Source organism: Ciconia boyciana, chromosome 15 (assembly GCF_034638445.1).
Source record: "Ciconia boyciana chromosome 15, ASM3463844v1, whole genome shotgun sequence".
Classification (NCBI taxonomy): Eukaryota; Metazoa; Chordata; class Aves; order Ciconiiformes; family Ciconiidae; genus Ciconia; species Ciconia boyciana.
In genome coordinates this window covers 7,510,191-7,531,268 of record NC_132948.1, presented here as the reverse complement: position 1 = coordinate 7,531,268, position 21,078 = coordinate 7,510,191, and the positions used below count along the sequence as shown (strand labels likewise).

The window sequence follows — 21,078 nt, the reverse complement described above, 5'->3', positions numbered from 1 at the left end:
GATGACTTTTATTTTCAGGCTGATTGAAAGTAAAGGCTTTGTTTCTTTTTATAGCAAACCACTATTCTGGACTCCAGTGCGCTGAAAACACGTGTACAGCTCAGCAAAAAGAGACGCCGTCGGGCTCCTATTTCGCACTCTCTTAGAAGAAGCAGAGGGCTGGAGTTTGAAAACAGATTTTCTCTGATGGAAGAACCAGATAACACCTGGATGTTTAAAGATTCCACGGGTATCCCTCAACTATCTGAAATAATTAGCTGCAATCAACTTGTTGTAAGGGCAGGAATTTCTGAATGGTATAACATTCAGAAGTTGCATCAAGGTTTAACAACAGCTTCCTTTTCCCACCTCTGAGTCATCCTCTAAATCTAAATCAAGTCTTCCCCTCCATTCCTTGGAGCCTTTGGAATGAAGGAAGTCACAGTAACCAGACCTACAGAAGACCAGGGCGAAGGAGAGCTTTGATGCAATTTCCTTTAGCTTCTGGCTGCTGACTTAAGAGAATTTTGTTCACTGAGAAAATACTGAGTTTAGAAACTGCTATGGTTGGATGCATTCTCTAGCACATTCTTTATATCTAAGCCTGGGTGTTATTGATAAGAGCAACTGTAATTGTTCATATTCTATAGGTGCTCATAAATATTCTTTCTTTCTAAGTACGTACTACAGGACTAAAGAGGCCTAGTTAAGGATCAACTCCTTTAAATCCATTCTATTAAAAATGCCCCCCTCCTGGCCTGTCCTGTTCCTTAGGATGCAATAAGGAAATGCAAGGAAAATCCTTGCTCATGGAAGTGAGTGAATGGCTTAATGCATGCACTCATTATAGATCCATGATTTAGTACCTGTAGCACTTTGGTGCTATGATGATACATGCTGCAGATATCCTTTTGATATTCCCTGAGTGGAGGAATTACTGGTGTTGCAGCCTGTTCTTTAGAGAGGCTGGTGATTTTTTGTAACTGAGGGGACCTATTAAAAATATCAGTCTTTTGACCGGCCATTTCTGCTTTCCCTTAAAGCCTATGAATATCGGGAAGAACGTGTGATCACGTTCTGACCTCTTCTGTAGCCTCTTAATTAATGGAAAGACTCTTATGTGTGTGGTGGTTGCTTTGGTGCAGGTCTAACAGGTGTAAAATGTTTTTAAGACTTACCTTGATAAGAAATGCTGTACTGGAAACTGGAGTGTAATGACCAACTAAGGACCCAGCGCATGCAAAGGCAAACATACCATTGCATCTTTCCCTGTAGTACACAGACTTCTGCTACTCAGCCTCTTTGTATCAAAGCCCTGCTTTGAGCAGGGGGTGGACCAGATAACTTTCAGATGTCTCTCCCAATCTAAATTACTCTCACGTTCTGTGATCGGCTGAGGTGTTTAGAAGCAGCAACATTCATTAAATTGGGAGTACCTTCTCTGTTGGCAAGAAATCTTTCTGTTGCTGAGTACTTGGTATGTTTGTTGCTTTGATCTCTATTGAAGCATTGAACTCAGCCCTGTGGTGTGTTAATATTACTCTTAATACATTTTTGAATGGAAGGAGAGATCTAGAACAAGGCATAGATGAAAAGCCTGCGGACTAATGTCTTTTTCCCCTCTGCTTTTTTTTTTTTAAACAATTAAATAGAAGAGAAGAAAACTATGCAACAGGAGGATTCTGATGAGGAAGAAAAGATACAGCATACTGTGAGATCATCTTCTGTACAAGCTCAGAGACTTCCCGTATTTCCAGGAATGGACCACTCTGTTCTCAAGGTGAACATAGGCAAAACACATCAGATGAGAGTTCTGGTCTCTAGGAATAGTGCTAGGGATTCTGCTGAAGATGACTACGCTGTTTGTGGGGGGTGGGTGCGATGTGTAGAAAAACCTTGCAGTTATCTTTCTCACTTCTAAGTCTTGGCTAGAAATATTAAGTGATTTGGAAAAAAATTAGCTTTGCAATAGCATATATGCTTTCAAAACTGCATAGGTTTATAAGGACTCCCTTCACTGATTTCAGGCATGGATTTCTTTGTTTTTGTATACCTGTGTGATTTTTTTTTTTTTTTGCATTCCAAAAAAAGTCTGAATGCTGCCTTAAAAAGGAGCTCTTTTCTTTATTTTTATTTTTTAGGCCCAACTGCGGAAAAGACAAGAGTCTGAGAGTCCTGGTGAAGTAAGTTCTGCTCAGCTGTTCAAATCCCCTAAACCACAACTGCAGCTTGGAACTCCTGGTAGCAGACTGCTGCCCTCCAGTGTAGAGAAGGAGGACAGGTGAGAGACTTCCACCAGTGTCAGAAAGATGGTAATACTCATTTTGATGGGAAAAAAAAATAATGCAAGTAGGCTTCCCAAGGCTGTAGGGGAAATTGTTATTTATTTTTTTTGTTTCTGTAATAAGTTTTCATAATTAAAGAATAAAGAGTATTTTTTTATATCTTAGGTCAGAAGAAAAGTCTCCTCAGTGGCTGAAGGAGCTGAAATCAAAGAAGAGACAGAGCCATTATGAGAATCAGGTTTGAAAAGGTACCTTCTGACAGAAAGAGGGGCTTTGCTAAGTGAAAGTATGCAGTGATAAAAACACACATGGAAAATGTTTCCTTAATGTGTCAGTATAACAACTCTGTAAGGATAAACATGAAGGCAGACTTACTATGAAAGGTCCACTCAGGAATGTAAAGTCATTCTGTGTGGAGGCAGAGCAGGTTTCATAGAAGCGAAGTTTTCATTAACAGGTGATACAGTTTCACTGATTCTCTGCAGATAATTTTATTTTAACAACGCTTGGTCTGTTTGTGCTGCCATTTCATAGTGCTTCCACCAAGCAAGAATGTTGAATAACAGGCTTGCACACATTTTGTAAACCTTGCTATACGTCGTTTCAGCAGTATTCTTGGCAGCTCTTGAGCATTTAGCGCATTAAATAGGACGAGACCAAGATGACACTACAACAGTAATACGCATTTGTGGGGGCTTTCCTGTTACAGACACTGAGAGGGGTCTGACTGCTTTCTTGACCATGCCATACCGTTACTTCAATTGCTTCTGTTTTTTCTTTCCAGATAGTGATCCTAACTAGAAGAAGATAAAGAAGTTTAACAGAAGCCTTAACTCCTCTGAACCTAAAATTCACATGTCATGTTGCTGCTGTTTGCTTCCTGCCTCAACTGCTATGTGCATGGTGCCTTCCTGTTTTGTGGAGAAAGCTGCTTAATATTCATAGTCAAATACAAAGCTGTATCTTTTCAGATGTGGGAGGATAGTTACTTTAGACCTGCCTGGAAGAAGAACCAGTGGTTCATAGTTAGCACTTCAGAAAGCCTTGAAAAATTGTAATATTTGATCTAGGAGTGCTGTGCACCAGAAAAGTCCCCTCACTGTTGAACAAAGACTACATTTCTACGTAGGTGTTCAGCAACTCAGAAGTATGACTTTTGGTAGACATGTCAGGTGTAAGGCTGAGCTTTGTGTTTGTTTATGAAAATAACAATTTTAATCAAATTTATCTTTTTTTGTGAAAAAATAGTAAGCTCCTATTTAGAATGAAGTTTGTGGAAGGTGAGAGTGAAAGAACAAATTATGTTTACTGCCATATTGAAAAAGGAAACTTGATTATTTTTTGTAAAATGTATTTTTGATTGGCTTATATTTACATGTGATCTGCTGACCTAGCAGATGAATATAATTTTTAGATGAACAAAATGTTAACTTTTGTCACTCTTGAAATGGTATAGTCTGTGTTTTGTCAGCATGTGGAATAATTGCTTCATTGGAATGTCTTTCCTAAAAAGGATCAAGCAATAATGTCAACCAGTTCTCTTTAAAAAAAAAAAAAAAATAAAAATTGTAAATACTGTTTTTATAACAAAAAAGGAAGGGAAGAGGGAGGATGTTACACTCATATCAGGGTTCCACTTAATTGTTGAATGTCACTTTAATAGCAGTTTGGATAGTCCCACTTCATGTTTTTATTCATTAATCTGTAAATACCAGGTTTAAGTTTTTATTTTTATGCTGATTTTGTGGGATAACCTAAATGTGATCTTCAGTTTCTCAGATGATTTACTTTTCTTCTTTTGGTAAGACTGATGTTATAATAGCGGTATAGATATCTCATACATAACACGGGTGTTATGAATATCACTAATATCTCAAATATGTTAATATCTTTGAATACAGATTCTGAAATCTACCAAGATGTCCATTTAAGACATACTTTATTCTTTCCCCAAATAAGTGCTCTTCTCAGTAAACCTTTAGAAATGTAGCCCAACGAGGGAGGTTATTCTGTCGCGTCAGTATTCCTCTCGACTCGACTAAGAAAGCAGCAACGTGGAAAAACGAAGCGAGACCGGAGCTCCCTCCTCCCCTGGTGCCCTCCTGTAGCGCAGGGCTGGGCAGAGCCTCCCGCCGCGCCGGCAGCCCCAAAGCGGCATGGGACAGCGTGGCAGCTGTGGGGCTGGAGCGGGGGCAGATGCTGCTCCTTGCGTTGCACTTCCCGTGTCCTGCTGATGGGCTTCTCTAGATATTAAAGATAAAGCACCAGCACTTGACCTCATTCTCCTTTTTTTTTTTTTTTTTATGATCAGCGTTTCGGAAAGCTTGATTTACGTGGGGTTACCACAATGGTGCATCTGCTAGCCAGAGTGGCATGCCTGGTCTGCTGTCTATCAAGCTCGTAGCTGCCAAAACCATGTGCCAATTCTTCTCATGGAGGAGTCACAGATGAGGTGATTTTTAGTCCTAGTCTGCTCGTAGGAAATAACAGCAGTATGTCAGGAGACAAGTCCCATATGTGCATCTCTCTCCCAGATTTAGTTCCGATAGCTCCCTGTACTTAATGGAGACGAAATGAATATGTTTCTCTTATGTAAAAAACCTTTACTTGCTGCTTTGCCCTATTTCACATCAGAGCTGTTGCCACTGTTACAGTTTTACAGCCCCTTCTGCTACCAATTAAGAAATGATCACCCAAGATTTCTGCCAAGGGTTTCATTCTGTGTGGCTTTTAACCCTGGGTGATGGGAGATGGGACTTGCATTTGAATGCAGTCGACCACTATTAAGGAGCTACTCTTAGCTAATTTTAAAATGTTGCACATATTTTTTTCCCGCTTCCTTAGATGATGGTGGAAAAGGCAACTCTTTAAGATAAGCTTTGCATATGTGTCTCTTGGGATACTTTCTTTATGGCAGCACTCAAGGTGTGCCATCAGTTGTATTCCACGTGCGACACACACTTTGGTCAGCCCTGAGCAGCAGTGTTTGTAGGTGAGAAGAATGATGATTGCTTTTCTTACCGTTACTCAGATGAAGTGGGGCTTACTCTAAACAGTATGTGAAAATCAGGTAAATTCCCCCTGCTTACGAGAATATTTACACAGGCTTGATTTTTGAATTCAGCAGGTTGACAGTGTTGCATTACCAATAGGTGGAGGATTTACTGGTTCTTGGTCTAATAACTGAAGGCCAGAAATTCTGTAACTGCAGTGTTTGCTCTGTGTTTGAGGAAACTGAGGGGATTAATACTAGGTTTCCACAAAGCCCTTTGAATGTGTATGCATTTCCACATCTGCTTGGACAATGCACTGAAACTTACTGTATTTAGTAGTTTAACCTACTACTGAGAAATGTTTAATGCTTAAATGTCTAATTAAAAAGCATCTTTAGAATGTTGTTGAATGGGAAAGTGTTTTTTCTGCTTTATCATTTCTTTATATTGTACTTGGATTAAATATCTATTTCCTTCTCTTCAGGTTATCACTATGTAATAAAAGATCTATAAATATGTTATTACTTCTTAAATGATAGAACATACTGTAATACACTTTATAGAATTCTATTTTAATTCCAAATAATGCTTGTTGAATTTTTTATACTTTTGTCGCCACATACTTTTCTTTGTTAATACGAGATGGGAGTGAGCTCTCAGCTTCAGCACTTTCTTCAGGTATGCTTCTTCATTCATTACTGGAGCCTACCTTAGAGCAGGTTTCAACTCGTGTCCTAACAGTGTCTGAGTAATAACAAACGTGATGGAGATCCTGGATCTCCCCGTGGAGTGCAGTGCCCTCGTCCCTTCCTTTACAGCTGCTCAGCTTTTTTTGCTTGCTTAAAAAGCTGCAGCAGTAGAGTCATGTTTTTTAAAAGTGAAAAGTACATGGTTTGTGGAATTTAGAAATACTTCTTTTCTGATGGCACTTTTCTCTCATTATTACCAGAAATCCTCCCTCTGGTTTAGTTTGTCATTTGGGGGTTTACACAGCCATTCTGTTTCTTTTTATTGGAATCCCCAGTTGCGGATTTCTTCCTCTTTATTTTTCTGTTTGCAAATTCACCGTTTTAACGTCTGTGTGGCTTTAATTTGAGTTCTTTAATTTGAGTAGCTGTTCAGAGTCTTGCTGCTTTGGTTTTACTTCCTGCAGAGAAAGATGCAACATTTCTGTTCTTCAGCCTTTGAAGTGTGGAACCTTTTGATAAAGTGGCCCTATAGGAATTAACCCCCCACACCTTTATGCTTGCACAAAAGTTTGCTTTACCCTCTGATTTGTTTGCAAACAATTATTGGCAGACTGTTAAATGCACTACCTGTCAGATTTGTAAATGCAAACTGTTAATCGTCCATTTCATTTGGAGCAGCAGCAGCCGCAGTTTATAAGATTTAGTACTTGTGCAAACACACTGAAACAAGCCTCCTGTCCTAGGTGTTAAACTGAGGATGTGGTTTGATGTCAAGGTGTTAAATGGAGAGCTGATGCACCAAAATAGCTTAGTGGGGATCAGGGCAGTTCAAAGACAAATATCATATAAATAGTTTAAGTACAACGCTTTAAAAGTTTGCGCCTCAGTAAAAGGCACTTCTGTCTCTATGCCTTTTTCCCCTTACTATGAAAAAAATCTGTTGCTGATACTACAGTATTATTGCCCTTAGTGTTACTGCATGTAGGAGGTGAGAGCACCTTTGGCAGGCATTTGACTTGATGCTCTGGAGCCAGAGGAACTGCATATCCAGAACTCCTGTGGTCCCAGCCCAAATATGCTCTTGAACCCATGGAGGAGAGCAGGATTACCAGCACGGAGTAGGCTGTATCTGGTTTGTGAAAAATTGTAAAGTCAGTTGAATGTGGTATTTTGGGAGATGGCAGGGTGTTCCACACGTGGTGTGGTGGAAGGGGCTTGCTGATCACTTACTGCAGATATCTCACTTCAAACAGTAAAACCACACTTTCTCCTGGCATAGCCCGTTTTGCTGGGAGATGGGGTGGGCGTTTCAGCGTGCTGCCACGCAGTGTGGCTCTTCCGCAGAAGGTAAATCCAGGTACAGAAGCTCTGGAGCCGTGTTTCCAGCACTGTTACTGCTGTTGCCAAGCCAGCCCCTGTGAATGAAACGAACTGTTCCAGTAAAAGCATAGTGCTGTCGCCATAACTATACTCACATGAAGACGATGCTGTTGGTCAGAGATCGCTGTCTTCACCTTCCTGAAGGACACTTGTGCAAGTCCACGGTGTAGACGCAGCAAAGCAGCCTGCAGCCCACCCTGAGTCCCTGGGTGCAAAGGATGTGTTGGATAAGTCGCCCTGGCCTTCGGGGTGAGTGCTGGAGGTGGAGGTCTCACTGTCCTCAAATAGAAATGTTGTGAAGGAGAAGAAAATGTTTGGTTTTTTTCATCGACTTGAGCTCTGCACTCGTGAGAGCTATTGGTTGTTGTTTTTCCTAGATCATCGTGTGAATTAAAGGAACAAAGGTGGGCTTTTTGGGAGGACAGGGCTTTTGGGGCAGAAACCAGCCTCCATGGAGCTTTAATGCGGATTTGAGGATGAGGTGTTCTGAGGCCTCTCTCCTGGGACTGCAGCATCCAGGAACCTCTGGCCCAACCTAGTTCTGCCTGCACTGGTACAGGTGGAGAGGGTGAATGGTGGGCAGCCTTTCTGAGGTGGGGTCAGAAACAGGCTCCTGAGCACGCCCAGCCGCCCCGTCCCCCTCTCCCCCTCCTGCAGCCATCCTCTTTGCTCAAAGTATTTTTGCAAAAATACCATCTGAAATAACTTTTGATTCTTCTGGTGGGATTTGGAGGAGGAGGAGGAGAGACAAGGTCTAATGGCTTATGGATTTTTCTCTTTCCATATTAAACATGATGGTATCAAGCCTGTTTTTAAAGGAGCTATTGTATAGATTAAAATTTTATATCGTTCCACATAGCCTTATAGAATATGTAAATATGGGTCACAATAAATCTATTGTGCTATAGAAAAATATTTTGTACTACATAGTTTCCTAAGTAATAAAGATATTCTGGCTGTTGTGTATTGTACTGTACAATTACGATTCAAGTTTAGCTTTACCAGATATTAAGAAAAAATCTATTTTCTAACGCTATAAGCATTTCTCAAAGGGATTTAAGAGGCTGACAGCAAACGGAAATTGAGTTCTGTTAGGAAGACAAATCAATGCGATCTAGTGCCCCTTCTGTCATGTTTTTGCAATTGCCTTATCAACGTGCAAGCTCCGTGAGTTTGGGAAAGGAAGATTCACGGGCGCTGCAGCCACTACAGAGCGAAGCGTAATGGGGACACTGGCAAGGAATGGACTGGTAAGAAAAATTCTGTATTTCTAATCTATTGAAATCAGATGCTATGATGTTTGGTAAAAGAGACAAATTAATCCATTCTATGCTCTCCTTTGAGTCATCCTTCTGTACAGAAGTGATTTTATATTTTTGCAGCCAAGCAGTTTTGTCTTCAAAGAAAAGATGAAAATAGGAAAAGGAACTGCAATAAAAATGAACTATATCAAACTGCTGTCTGTGCTGGGGTCTCTGTAGTTACAAAATGTCGTTTGACTAGCGACAACAAACACTATTGAGCTGCACTGTGCTGCCAGTTGCGCTTCATGTTTAGCTTTGCATTGCTAAGACCCCTGTTCCACCCCACCCGGACTCCCGTTTGTCGGAGCTGTGCAGCATCCCGCAGGCGGGCTCCGATGGGGAAGGCAAGCCTCCTTTGGAGGTGATTTGTCTCGTCCTTCACCAGGAGCTGCAGCAATGGGCAGTGGTGAAAGAGTCCGTTGGAGACGGAGCGCAGCGCTACACCAGACGCTGTGTGGATTGTCCCTGTCGTACCGGGCTTGGTGCGTCACCCCTGCTCTGTGCTGGGGCCCAGCCTCCCCAGGAAAGCTGCCAGCGTGGCCATACATCAATGGTGGGATGGGGATGAAGAACCTTGCCATAAACGGCTCTAACGGGTGGTACGATACAGCAAATTGCAGCAGAGAGCTCCATCTGGGTGCTGTCGCAGACGGGACAGGTTTCCGGCCGTCTGCCAATTGGACAAACTTCAAGTTTGTCCAGCCTGGCCAAATGGAGTAGCTTTTTGGCAGTTTTGGTAAATGTTTCGTGTGTAGTTTTCAGTTTCAAGATGAGGCACGCTCAGAGCGGGTAGAAAACCCTGCAAGAGCAGTACTAAATGGAGATGTGTGTAGGTTGAACATAGTGTTCCCCAAAAAAAGAGGGAATTGGACCCACTACCAGCACAGTAAAACACTCTCAGTGTGGCATCTGGTGCGGGAGGACCGCGCTTTCCCCTGTTAGATCATGCTTTGCCTGTAAAGATGGATGAACCCACGTACGAGGCACTTGGCTCCCAAAAGACCCTGTTAGTCTCCTTGAGCCAGGGCAGTGTGCGCGCAGTGCTCCTGGCAAACACGCAGGGCAGAGCGGTGACCTGGGGTGCAAAGAAGGAAAAGGGGCTTGATGGGAGAAAAACCTTCCTGCTAAGGGTCAAAGCTGAGGTGAGAACCCGAATCTGGAGTGCCGGTCCTGCTCTCTTGCCGCGGTACCAGCTGCCCCTGGCTTCCTCGCTCTGCTTCTAGCAGAGCCCCTGGGAGCTGACACCGGCCCTGCGTCTCGTCTTGCGTTCGAGCCCAAACAAGCTGTAAATATTTTGCACGTGTTTTTGCTTTGCGCTGTGCTTGGTTTCTAAGCTAAACCCTCCCGTTAACTGCTGATGGGAGAGTTTTCCAGAGAACCTGGCAAGAAGCAGCGTGAACGTGCTGATGGGAATTTCGACGTTAATCTTCTGTAAATCGAGTGGCACATTTTTAAGGGACAGCCGGGAGAAATCTGAATAACGTTTCCATAGCCCGCTGCGAGCCCGCGCTATTGAGATGAAATCTCATGGATGGAATTCGGTAGACGCAGCTGCTGTATCAGCGTCCAAATAATGTGCTGTTCTGTTCAGAAGCAACCCATAAATAGCAGGGCTGCCCGCGCCGGCCGGCAGAGCGGAACCACGCCGGGAGAGGTAGTGGCAGCACTGCTTGGACTGGAAGGGGCTTTAAAAAAGAATTAGCATGTCTGAGTCGAGGTCTCACTGTAGCGAATGTTTTGCTAATGCTTGGCGAGAAGTGATGCTGCAGGGTTTTGATTAAGGATGCCAGTCAAACTTGGTTTCTTTTACTCATCTCCTATTAACCTCTTGACAACTCGTGCTAGCGTGGCGAGAGCAGACGGGGGAGGCGTGTTTGGACGGGGTTTCCTATTCGAGTAGGAACTTTGTGAGATGTTCCTGGAGGGTCTGATCCCCTACGGGACGCTGGGCTGCGGGAGCAAGGGAGAGCTGTCAGATTTACGTTAGTGGGGAAAGATGTCAGCAGCTGGAAGCTGAAACCCAGCAAATTCCTGCTGGAAACAAAGGACAGGCTCTTAGACATGAGTTTAATGAGCAACTGGGCGAGCTGCCTGGGGTCAGAGAGGGATCCCGTCTCACTTGGAAGATGGCTTGGTTCAGTCATGGGCTCTCCAGCCCCATAGCGATGCCTGGGTGAGGATGCAGGGCCTGTGTACAGGAGGGAGAGGAGGATGGATAATGGAGAGTTTCCGTCTAGCCTGGACATCCCTGGGGATTTACAGCTGCTGCACTCAGGGGAACTGTATTAACTTTCACTACCCATTCCCATGCCAGCTTCATCTTTTGTGTGTTATTAAGTACTTTATAATTAAAGGCCTCACATAAAAGCAATGCTGTGTTAACCTCCTACAATTTGGGTTTTCCAGGCACAATGACTGAGCAGCAAAGTCCCCCTGAGCAGATGGCGACTGGGGAGGGTGCTGGCGAGCGAGGTGGCAATTACAAGGTATACTGGGGGCAACTGGTTACGGACGGACTGTGGGTGATGCCGTAGGTCACCGTGCATTGCAGTGTGTGTGCACCAGGCTGGTACCAGTGTCAAAGCACTGCGGGTTGTACTGGGGAAGCAAGCGGCCTCTGGCTCTCCTCATGCAGCAGCGCGTTAGCGGCACCGCTCTGATAAATCTGCTCCTCGCCCACCGAGCCGAGCTGTGCGGGGCTGCGGGCCGGGGAGGGAGGCTTCGTCTGGGGGATTTGCTGCTGCCTGGCAGGAGGAGACGCTGCTCGCTGCGTTTGTGGCTGCCAAGTACATTTGCCTGCTGGTCTGGTGTGCAGCTGCGCAGGGTTTTATTCCAGGGGATAAAGTATCCTGTCACAGCAGGGATCGGCTGTAGGTTTGAGCAGTGAAACTCCCTGGGCGTTTTTTTAGGTTATAATTTTTACGCTCGTAGGTTGGTTAGAGGTAAATCAGCTGTGGTTGTTGCAATGTCTGCAGCCCTTCCCGCAGCTCGGGAAGCTGGGCAAAGCCGTTCCTGGCCGGGAAAGGCTGGAGGTGGGAGCAGATCCTGCAAATGGGGTAAAGAGGTGCTGGGAGCTTGGGATGCTTATTGCTTTGGGATGGAAAGAAGTTCCTGAGGACCACAGGTGTCACCTGTGTCCCTTGATACCGCCCATCATGCAGTGTCTGCAGGAGGCCCTGCCCTTGTCCTGGGCTCAGGGACAAGCTGGGACCCCTTTGGGGCAGGGGCTGGGGGGTGCCTGGCCGCAGGCCGGTGCAGCCTGGCTGCCGTGCTGACCCTCCTGGGCCCTGAATTGTGCCGGGCACCCTGGGCCTTGCTCCCCGACACGCTCTGGCCACTGGCACTGGCTCAAACGGGTCCTGCAGCTCAGCCCCGAAGCTCTGCCGAGAGCGGGAGGTCCTGGGGAGGCATTGCAGCCTCTGCGCCTGGCAGGCTTTAGAGGAAACCACCAAAAAATGAGCTTGTTCCAGGCCAGGCCAGGGAAACAAATGGATCTGGAGGGAGCAGTGAGAAGGAAAGGATGGGCTGTGACCGGGCTGGGGCAGGAGACCGCAGCCCATGGCCCCGGAGGTCTCGTAGCACGAACCCTCTGCATTTTCAATGCTGTGTTTGAACTGGTCAACTTGTTTTCAGCTTGTCGCAGATGAAATATCAGCCTGTGTTTTACCGAGCAAACATCTTTGGTCAATATCCGGCTGCGGAGTGGAGCCCAGGAGCCATTTGTCAGGGCAGAGGCATGCGGTGGGATCCGGCTCTGCCACGGGAGAGGAGCAACATCGGTGTGGGGCAGCAGGGATAGAGGGGATGCGGCCGGAGCGCTTCGCGCTGCTGCTGCTTGCCTTTGCCAAGGGGAGTCCTGCACTGGTGCAGGGCGTTACCCCGCAGCGTGGCTGCAGCTGATGGTGTCTCTCCCCGCCTTAGATCACGATCTACGAGCTAGAGAATTTCCAGGGGAAGAAGTGCGAGCTGACGGAGGAGCTTGCCAACATCACTGAGAAAGAGCTGGAGAAGGTGGGCTCCATCCAGGTGGAGTCTGGCCCGTAAGTCCAGGGTGCGGAGGACGGACAAGCCCCGGGGCGGGTGGGGCAGGGAGAGCATCCCCCACCTCCCGCTCACAGGGAGCAGCAGCGCTGCCTCGTGCTGGGGTGCTCCCCCCGTGCAGGGGTGGCCGTGCCATCCCCAAACCCTGGGCCCGCAGGTGGCTGGGCTTCGAGCGGCAAGCCTTCGCCGGGGAGCGGTTTGTGCTGGAGAAGGGGGACTACCCGCGCTGGGACTCCTGGTCCAACAGCCACAACAGTGACAGCCTGATGTCCATCCGTCCCCTCCAGATCGTGAGTAGCGGCTGTGTTGGTGCGTCTGTGCCGCTGGGGACAAGCAGCATGGCTGCAGCAATGGGGTCTGCCACGCGGGGAGGGTCTTGGGGGGCTGGGGTTGTGCAGGGCAGCCTGTGACCCGTGCTTCCCCCCAGGACAGCCCCGACCACAAGATCCACCTCTTTGAGAACGCAGGCTACACGGGGCGGAAGATGGAGATCGTGGATGATGACGTCCCCAGCCTCTGGGCCCACGGCTTCCAGGACCGTGTGGCCAGCGTCAGGGCCCTGAACGGAACGTAAGGACGGTGGCACCGGGGGCACGTGGGGACACCCCGACAAGGTCCCGTCCCGTGGCACTGCGGTGTGGTGGCAGGGATGCCTGGCACAGCCACTACAGCAGGGACGGGGCAGCTGTCCCTGCGATGCTGCTCATGCCCATTGTGTCCCCTGCCACCCTCCCCTGGCCCACAGGGAGCGACGGGGACCAGGGCAGCGTCCCTAGGGCTGTGTGATGGCTCCTTCTCCTGTCCCAAATAGCGGGGCACCACTGCAGGAGTGGTGGAGCTGGCATGCTGTGGTCTGCTCTCCTCCTGGGCTGTCCATCACCTCCCAGCACGATGGCATTTCCCACCCGGGCTCTGCAGCCACAGCCTTGTTTCGGCAGCGATGCTCGGTGCCAATGGAGCAGCGGCCCTGGGCAGCGCCGCGGAGCATCGCATGGCTGCGGCAAGCAGAGTCACCAGCGCTGCCGTGGCCTCTGGGGTGGTACGGGGATGCTGCCCTCCCACTCTGCCCAGAGAGGAGACGGGGGGCAATGTGCCCGCTGCGGGGGGCTGCAGCGGCATGGCTGGAGCTGGCCCCAGGGCACTGCTGAGCGCTGCCTCCATCCCCTGCAGGTGGGTGGGCTACGAGTACCCTGGGTACCGGGGCCGCCAGCATGTCTTCGAGAAGGGCGAGTACCGCCACTGGAACGAGTGGGATGCCAACCAGCCCCTCATCCAGTCTGTGCGCCGCGTGCGGGACCAGCAGTGGCACCAGCGGGGCTGCTTCGAGAACAGCTGAGGGACGCCCCTGCCCCGCGCTGTCCCCGCTGCCGCCCGTGCCGGGGGCTGGCTGACGTGATGCCACCAGCTGATGCCATGACCTTGGTGTTTTTTTGTGCAAAAACCTCAATAAAGCTCTGAGCTGGAGACTGTCAGGAGGGGCCTGCCTGGTCTGGGGCTGGGGTGGGGGTGCAGCGAGTGGAGCCATGGTCCGGGGATGGTGGGATGTGGATGGGTGCCATGGCAGTTTCCCTAGCATCCCCTGTGCAGAGCAGAAGCAAGGAAAGAGCAGGTAGTTGCAGCGTTATATAAAGGCTGCAGCTGTCCAAAAATAACCCCCGGTGGTGCCACGGTGCGGTCCCGGTGTGGTCCCGGTGTGGCCGGTGGTGCTGGCGTGGCCAGCGTGGAGGCGAGCCCTGTGCTGGGGACAGCCCAGCCCGGAGGGGTGGTAGGGGGCTCTTGCCAAGGGTTTTTCCTGTGACTCTGCCCCTTCTCAAAGCATCTCCCTGGCCCGGGTGAGCTCTGCTCATGGCTCCTTCCCCACTTTCCCCAGCCCTGCCTGCTCCGCTGCGGCAGGGCGTCCAGCCCAAAGGGCACGGTGGTGGCGGGGGGGTCCTGGTGGTCACGGGCAGCCTCAGGGGCGGTGAGGCTGGGGTGGCCCCGGGCGCAGTGGGGATGTGGAGAATGGCCATCCCTGGGCGGTGCCAGGCCTCCTGCACCCCAAAGGGGAATCACCCCGCGGGGTCAGGGCTGTGCCTGGCCCCAGCACCCTGCAGGGTCCCCAGCCCGTCCCTGAGGAAGCTTCCCACCGGCACCCGGGGTTGTTGCTCCCCGGGGACGATCTCTCTGACACGTGGGGCTGTTTTGGTTGCGAAGGCAGGGGTTAGAGGTCCCTCTGGGCCGCGTGCCCCGAGGATGCCAGCAGGGAGCTGGGCATCCCAGCACTGGGCAACCTCAGCTGCGCAGGCAGAGGTGCAGAGCCCACCCATGGGCGCACGGCAGCCGGGCTCTGGGACCTCCCAAGGCTGGTGGCAGAGATGGGAGATGGGCTCGAGGCTGCCCCAGCACTTCGTGCCAGTCACTGAACAGCTGTTCCAGGGCCTTTCTTTTTGGGTGAGGGTTTGTAGCTATTAAAGGAGATTGTGTGGCCCCAAGCGACAAAAGCTGCTTCCAGGACAGTCCGTGGGGCTGCCTGCGACATTGCCACTGCCCATGGCTGAGATGAGCTAAAACCAGCCCGGCAGGAGCTGTGCCGAGCATCATGTCTGCCACTCGCTGGGGTGCGTGAGGGGCCGGGATGTGTTGGACGGCAGCTGCGGGGATGCGTGTGCCCTGCGCTGGGACCTGGGGCAGGGCCACGGGGGTCCTGGGCTGGGGACCCCTATGAATTAGCCCAGGAAGGTGGGGAGGGCAGTGGCTGGATCCTTCTGTGGTGCTGCAACTGGAGGCACAGGGAACGGTGAAGGATGGCGGCAGGGCTGGGACCGTTGTAGGCACTTGCTCACAAACCCGACCTGCCAAAACCTGTCCGTGGCCTGGTGTGATTTCTTGCAGAGCCTCACGGTCCCCTGTGGCCCCCGCAGCCCCACGAGGCCCCATTGCTCACTGCCAGCATAGCTGCAGACCGTGGGGACCGACCCCTCCGTGTGTCACTGCCCGGGCAGGCTCTGGTGGCAGAGGTGACCTTGCGTGCGGCCGTCCTGGGCGCTGGAGCCGGAGGAGTGTCTGGAGGTGCTGTGGGGGGACTGCAGCATGTCGCTGGGGCTGGCGGCACATCTGCTGCGGGACCCCCAAGAAATGTTGCGTGCAAAAGAGAGCTGATCTGGGCCACATTAACGCTGTGTGACACTTGCTGGGGTGACAAGGGGGATTCCGCCCCTCCGAGGGGTGAAAGGGGGCTGTGGGTGCTGCACAGCACCCAGAGAATCTGATAGCTGTGTTGTCGTCCCCCCCTCCCCGCTGGGAAACTCACTTTGCTGCAGCCAAAATCAGCCCACAGCCCTGATGTCTCCCCAGGTCAGCCGGCAGCAAGGTGCCAGTGAAGGGGTTTTGCTGCTGCCCTTAACCCTCAGCTCATCCCTGGGAGGGTGCTGCCACACCGGGCACCGCCTGGCTATGGGGACGCGTCCCAGGCTGTGAGCCCCCACCGCTGACCTTGGCTTTGTCCTGGTGTGATGGAGGGGCCTCCATGCCGCTGTTCCTGCTGCCCTCGTGGCTGGGACGCTTCTCAGGGACCCCAAAAGGGTTGGGGGATAACAGAGGAGGAGCCCAACACCTGGCACCCGGGTGCCCCCGCGCTCAGGCTGAGGACGCTGCCCGGGTGCTGCCCCATGCACCGTGCCACCAGGACCAGATCCTGCCCCTGCCCATCCCTGAAGCCCCGGGTCGGCCGCAGGAGACGGCAGCGGGAAGGGGCTCCCGTGGTGCCCCCAGGCCCAGGAGCCTCGCAGGGTCCCTCTGCGGCAGCACCGGCATCGGCGCTAGCACCGGCTGCGGGGCGCGGGCGCTCCCTTGCTGGGGATGCAGATGGGCAAAGCCAGACGTTTAGCAGTTATTTGAAGGCTCATTTTATCACGCACGGAAAGAGCCAACTTCAGCAGTTTCTGGCGGTTCCAGCGGCAGGGCGGCTCGCCGGTTTGTTGGAGGGATAAAGTCTCTGGCTCCAAAACTCCTGAAGCAGGGCTGGCGGGCGCTTTGTTTGCAAGGGCTGGTCTGGGTCTTGGCATGCGTTCGGCTGATGCATGCAAACTCCAAATCTCCTTGCCAACAAACCCAACAAAGCGGGCGACTCGAATGTGAAAGCTAATGAAATAACTCCCCGACTTGGTGTTTGGGGAGACAAAGGCTGCGGCCGATCAGCTGACCTTGGTTTTCATTGGGTTTTAATCCAGCATTCTCGCTTTGAATCATGCTTTAACTATTTTGTAAATAGTTTTGGCACTATTCTTCTGCGGCTCGGTATAAATTCCACCTCTCGGCCCCAGCCCTTCACTGGCTCAAGCGGGTACTGGTATAACTGGTAAGACTTTTCTATTTATTGTTCTCTTTTTTGTCGTTGCCTCCTCCCGACCCCCGGTGCCAGAGCTGCCTCCTGCAGCGCCGGGCAGAGGTGCGGAGGTGGCAGTGGGATGTGGGCACGCAGGGGGGTGAGCTGTGGGGACAGTCCTGTCCCTGCAGCCCAAGCCGGGTGGCCAGCTCAGGAGCATTGCCGCCCGGCTGTGGCTTGGTTTTTCTTTTATCGGGAATGAGCCGTTTTCACCTGGTTTGGAGCCTGCTCAGACACCGGGGTCCTGCTGGGCTTGAGGATGAGGGTCCTTCGTAGGGGCGGCTGTGCCAGGCGGAGCCAGGAGGGCTCGGCACGGCGACCCTGCACACACACACACACACACATGCACACACGCACACACACGGCTGGGATGAGTGGTGGGAGCCCCGGTGCTCCTCCCCAGTCACCCCGTGCAGGCACCTGCGTGGGACAGGGACTCCTTGACTGTCACTTGCTGGGCAGGGACAGCAGGAAAAGCCTCGGCCACAGGGGCTGGGCTCCCCTGGGAACGCCTCGGGAACGCCCTGGCCTCACAGGTCCCCTTGCTCTGGGCTGGAGAACCTTTGAAGGTCCCGTCACGGGTGATGCTGCCCTGGGACCATTGCTGGGCTCCTCCACGAGCCTGGGGAGGTTTGTGGTGCCGAGCGGCTGTGAGTGGGGACTTGTCCTGGCAAACCCAGTCTGCTCCTGCCCTGCCGTGAGCCCCAGCCCTGGCACCCCTTTCCCCTTTCTGTGCAACTCAGCAGCAAGGAGCATCCAGCGGCCGAGCTCCAGGCAGGTCGTGGGGTATGGACGGGGGGCACGGACGTGGGACCGTGAGCACAGTCCTGGGTGTGTCCTTGGTGGCCGCTTTTAACCTTCTGAGTTTTCCTCCCAAGGCAGCGGACAACCCAGCTTATGATGGCTTCCGAGCACCAAATGCCAGCCTCCAAGCAGCAGCAAGCCAGCTCCAAGGTCAGTGTGTGACTTCTCAGCTCTGCAGCGGGGCCAGGGCACCCTCAGCCTCACCAAGTGCCCAAATCGCTCCCCCAGGACACCCCTGGGGAGCAGCTGAGCTGCCATGATGCAGCCCCTTGCCAGGTCCCAGCCGGTGCCGAGCGTGGCCGGCTGCAGTGCCGAGCCGTTTGCAGAGGGACGAGGGGACGGGGAGCGGGGCAGGAGACGCACGGTATTTTGCTGGTGTCCCACAGCCCCGGTGCAGGTGGAGCGGGTGGGAACGGATCAACTCCTAATCTCCCGCCACCTCTGCCGACACAGCAGATCTGTCTCCCGCCTCCCCACTGACCCATGAAATCTGTGCTGAGCTGGCGGCGCTCAGCCCCGGGGCTGCCCTGGTCCCCCCCGTGTGTGCTGGGTGCCCGGCTCGCTGTGTCCCGCCGGTGGCTGCGACGCTCGAGCCAGAGCCTGGGCTGCTCAGCTTTTTGAAGCCTGGTGTGAGTGCAGGCATCCCTCTGCGAGCAGCGCTGGGCCGGCACCGGCAGGAACTTGCAGACATCCAGGACTGAGAGCTGCGTGCTCAGAAGGATGGAAACGTTGGTTCATGCTAGCAGGCTCGTTAGAAGCCACTGAAGTGCAGGCTTTGGGGGGCAGCATGAGGTCTGGGCTGCAGCAGACGTGGGGCCCTGCTGAGCCGGTGGCCGGGGACAGCATGTGCCCCCCCTCGCGGTGCCAGGGGCGGCGTGCCCGGCTCTGAGGCCCCCGCTCTCTTCCAGATCGCCATCTTTGAGCAGGAGAACTTCCAGGGTCGCTGCCATGAGCTCAGCGGTGCCTGCCCCAACCTGAAGGATGCCGGCGTGGACAAAGTGGGCTCCATCCTCGTGCACTCCGGACCGTACGTGCCGGGGGGGCTGGGGGGCCGCAGCGGTGCATGGGAGGGAGGCAGGGGCTGGGATGTGGAGGGGGTCTCCCTGCTGCCAGCACCTGCACTGCACCCCAGATTTCACACAGCCGATGCTGCCGTGCTGCTTCCCCACCTTGCCCCGGTGGGTGCCAGGGGGTGCAGCGGGTGAGCAGGGGGTGACAAGGTCCCCTGGGTGGGCTGGTCTCCCTCAGCCCTGTTCGGTGGGAGGGGGAGCTGGAGGGGTGCGGGCATGGGCACGAATCGCGGCATTACCCCCCGTGTGGTGGCCTTCCTTTCAGGAGCAGGGACAGAGGGGATGGCACCCCCTCGGCAGTGCGCGGTGCTGCCGGTGGCACCTCCTCTCCCCATTCACCTGCTGAGCCCTGCGTGCGCTCTTGGAGAGGGGCTCTGCTGCCCAGGCTGGGGGCTCTGGGCAATGGCAAGCCCCTGAAAAGCACCTGGGAAAGCCCCGGGGCGGCTTCGTTGCCTGCACCCCGCAGCCGTCAGCGTGCTGCACCCGGAACAACGGGGCAGCTGCAGAGCACCCTGGGAGGAGCAGAGTCCCACCTGGGACGCGTAGGTGATCCCATCCTCTGCGGGTCCCCAGGGACCAAGGATGGGCGGTCACCATGTCTGAGCATCCATGCTGGCAACGCCGGTACTCCTGCGGTGCCTTTGCCAGCAGAGACCCAGGACTGGCTGTGCGGGGCCCCGTGCGTGGGACAGCGGCATTGCTCCGCAGGCAGGGCTGCCCGTTCCCACCCCGGCACTGCTGCCGGCACCTCACCAGGCACCATGGTGCTCGTTTCCATTTTCCAACAGGGAGCAGAGGGGCCTGCGCCCTGCTGGGGGGCACGGCTGGGGGCTCAGCCCAAGGGCTTTTGCTGAGTTGGTGCCAGGGTGTCGGTCCCCGTGCCGCTGCCTCGTCTGAAGCTCATCCCCTGCTCTCTTCCAGCTGGGTGGGCTACGAGCAGGCAAGCTGCAAAGGGGAGCAGTTTGTGTTTGAGAAGGGGGAGTACCCCCGCTGGGACTCCTGGACCAACAGCCGGAGAAGCGACAGCATCACTTCCCTGAGACCCATCAAAGTGGTGAGAGCACCCAGACAGCCACTACCCACCCGCCAGACCAAGGTCTGCAGCCAGAAGTCTTCCCCAGCCTTCCCCCGCCCTCCCCAGCCCCACGGGCGGAGGGGCACCCCCTCCTGTGCGCCCTCGCCCCAGCCCTCGGGGCCCGGGGAGCCGGTGGGGGGTCGGAGGGAGCGCGGGGACGGGGGCAGTGGCAGGTGACCCCAGAGCGGAGGACGTCTGCTGGTAAGTCTGGCAGTGCCCGTGCGGGCACCGGCTCTCTGAGCTGGATGGAGGGATGCAGAGCACCCCTGACATCGGTGGAAGCGGTGGCACGTGGTGCCAGCCCCTTGCCTCGGTTTCCCCATAGCCCTGGGCTTTGCCCCCCCTGCCCAGCCCCGGGTGCCGGCAGCCGCTGACGCCCCGTTTCTGCTCTCCCTGCTGCAGGACAGCCAGGAGCACAAGATCGTGCTGTACGAAAACCCTAGCTTCACCGGCAAGAAGATCGAAATCATAGACGATGATGTGCCCAGCTTCCATGCGCACGGCTACCAGGAGAAGGTCTCGTCCGTGCGGGTGCAGAGCGGCACGTGAGTACCGGGGGCAGTGGGACCTCGGCGATGCTGGAGCAGCCTCGGCTGTGCCGTGGTACGGGCGATGGTGTGTGACCCTGCGCTTGCCTTGGCAGGTGGGTGGGATACCAGTATCCCGGCTACAGGGGCTACCAGTACCTGTTTGAAAAGGGGGACTACAAGGACAGCTCAGATTTCGGCGCTCAGCACCCCCAGATCCAGTCGGTCAGGCGCATCCGGGACATGCAGTGGCACCAGCGTGGTGCCTACCACCCCACCAACTAGAGCCCCTGGCCCGCGCCGGGGTGCGGGGAGCGGAGCAAGCTTTCCCTCGGCCGCCTCTGTCCCCCCGCGGCCTCGCCTCCCGCCTCCCTCCGTGTGATGCGCGCCGCTGCTGCCGAAGCAACTGAATAAAGCTTGGAGTTTCAAAGTCCCGGCTCTGGCCCCTTCATTCCTGGGGGGCACAGAGGGACCTCACCAGCGGGATGCCCGTCCTGACCGCGTGCTGCTGGGCAGGGAGGGAGGGCCATTGCTGCACCCCTGATGCTCTCGGTGCCGCCCGCATCCC

At 53.4% G+C, this 21,078-nt stretch overlaps 3 protein-coding genes across 6 annotated transcripts in view; all 3 read left to right on the top strand.

Annotated features, from left to right (window-relative positions):
- The window catches only part of KIAA1671 (KIAA1671 ortholog), a 90,995-nt gene extending 82,754 nt beyond the window's left edge, over positions 1 to 8,241 (top strand). For all 4 annotated transcript variants that reach the window (XM_072879628.1, XM_072879630.1, XM_072879629.1 and 1 more), the window contains 5 exons: positions 55 to 229; positions 1,632 to 1,759; positions 2,121 to 2,260; positions 2,430 to 2,512; positions 3,049 to 8,241. In XM_072879628.1, coding sequence (XP_072735729.1) covers positions 55 to 229; positions 1,632 to 1,759; positions 2,121 to 2,260; positions 2,430 to 2,508 — 522 coding nt within the window. In that variant the 3' untranslated portion in view covers positions 2,509 to 2,512; positions 3,049 to 8,241. The remainder of the gene's footprint in view (positions 1 to 54; positions 230 to 1,631; positions 1,760 to 2,120; positions 2,261 to 2,429; positions 2,513 to 3,048) is intronic.
- A 2,795-nt stretch (positions 8,242 to 11,036) lies between these two features.
- On the top strand, positions 11,037 to 14,053 carry CRYBB3 (crystallin beta B3). Its single transcript, XM_072879884.1, has 5 exons — positions 11,037 to 11,116; positions 12,552 to 12,670; positions 12,829 to 12,961; positions 13,099 to 13,241; positions 13,842 to 14,053. Exons 1-5 carry the CDS (start codon positions 11,042 to 11,044, stop codon positions 14,005 to 14,007), a joined length of 636 nt encoding a protein of 211 aa, XP_072735985.1. The 5' UTR covers positions 11,037 to 11,041; the 3' UTR covers positions 14,008 to 14,053.
- A 2,922-nt stretch (positions 14,054 to 16,975) lies between these two features.
- Positions 16,976 to 20,875, top strand: CRYBB2 (crystallin beta B2). The gene is made up of 6 exons (XM_072879883.1): positions 16,976 to 17,007; positions 17,913 to 17,988; positions 18,747 to 18,865; positions 19,830 to 19,962; positions 20,386 to 20,528; positions 20,627 to 20,875. Exons 2-6 carry the CDS (start codon positions 17,932 to 17,934, stop codon positions 20,793 to 20,795), a joined length of 621 nt encoding a protein of 206 aa, XP_072735984.1. The 5' UTR covers positions 16,976 to 17,007; positions 17,913 to 17,931; the 3' UTR covers positions 20,796 to 20,875.
- The last annotated feature ends 203 nt before the right edge of the window (positions 20,876 to 21,078 follow it).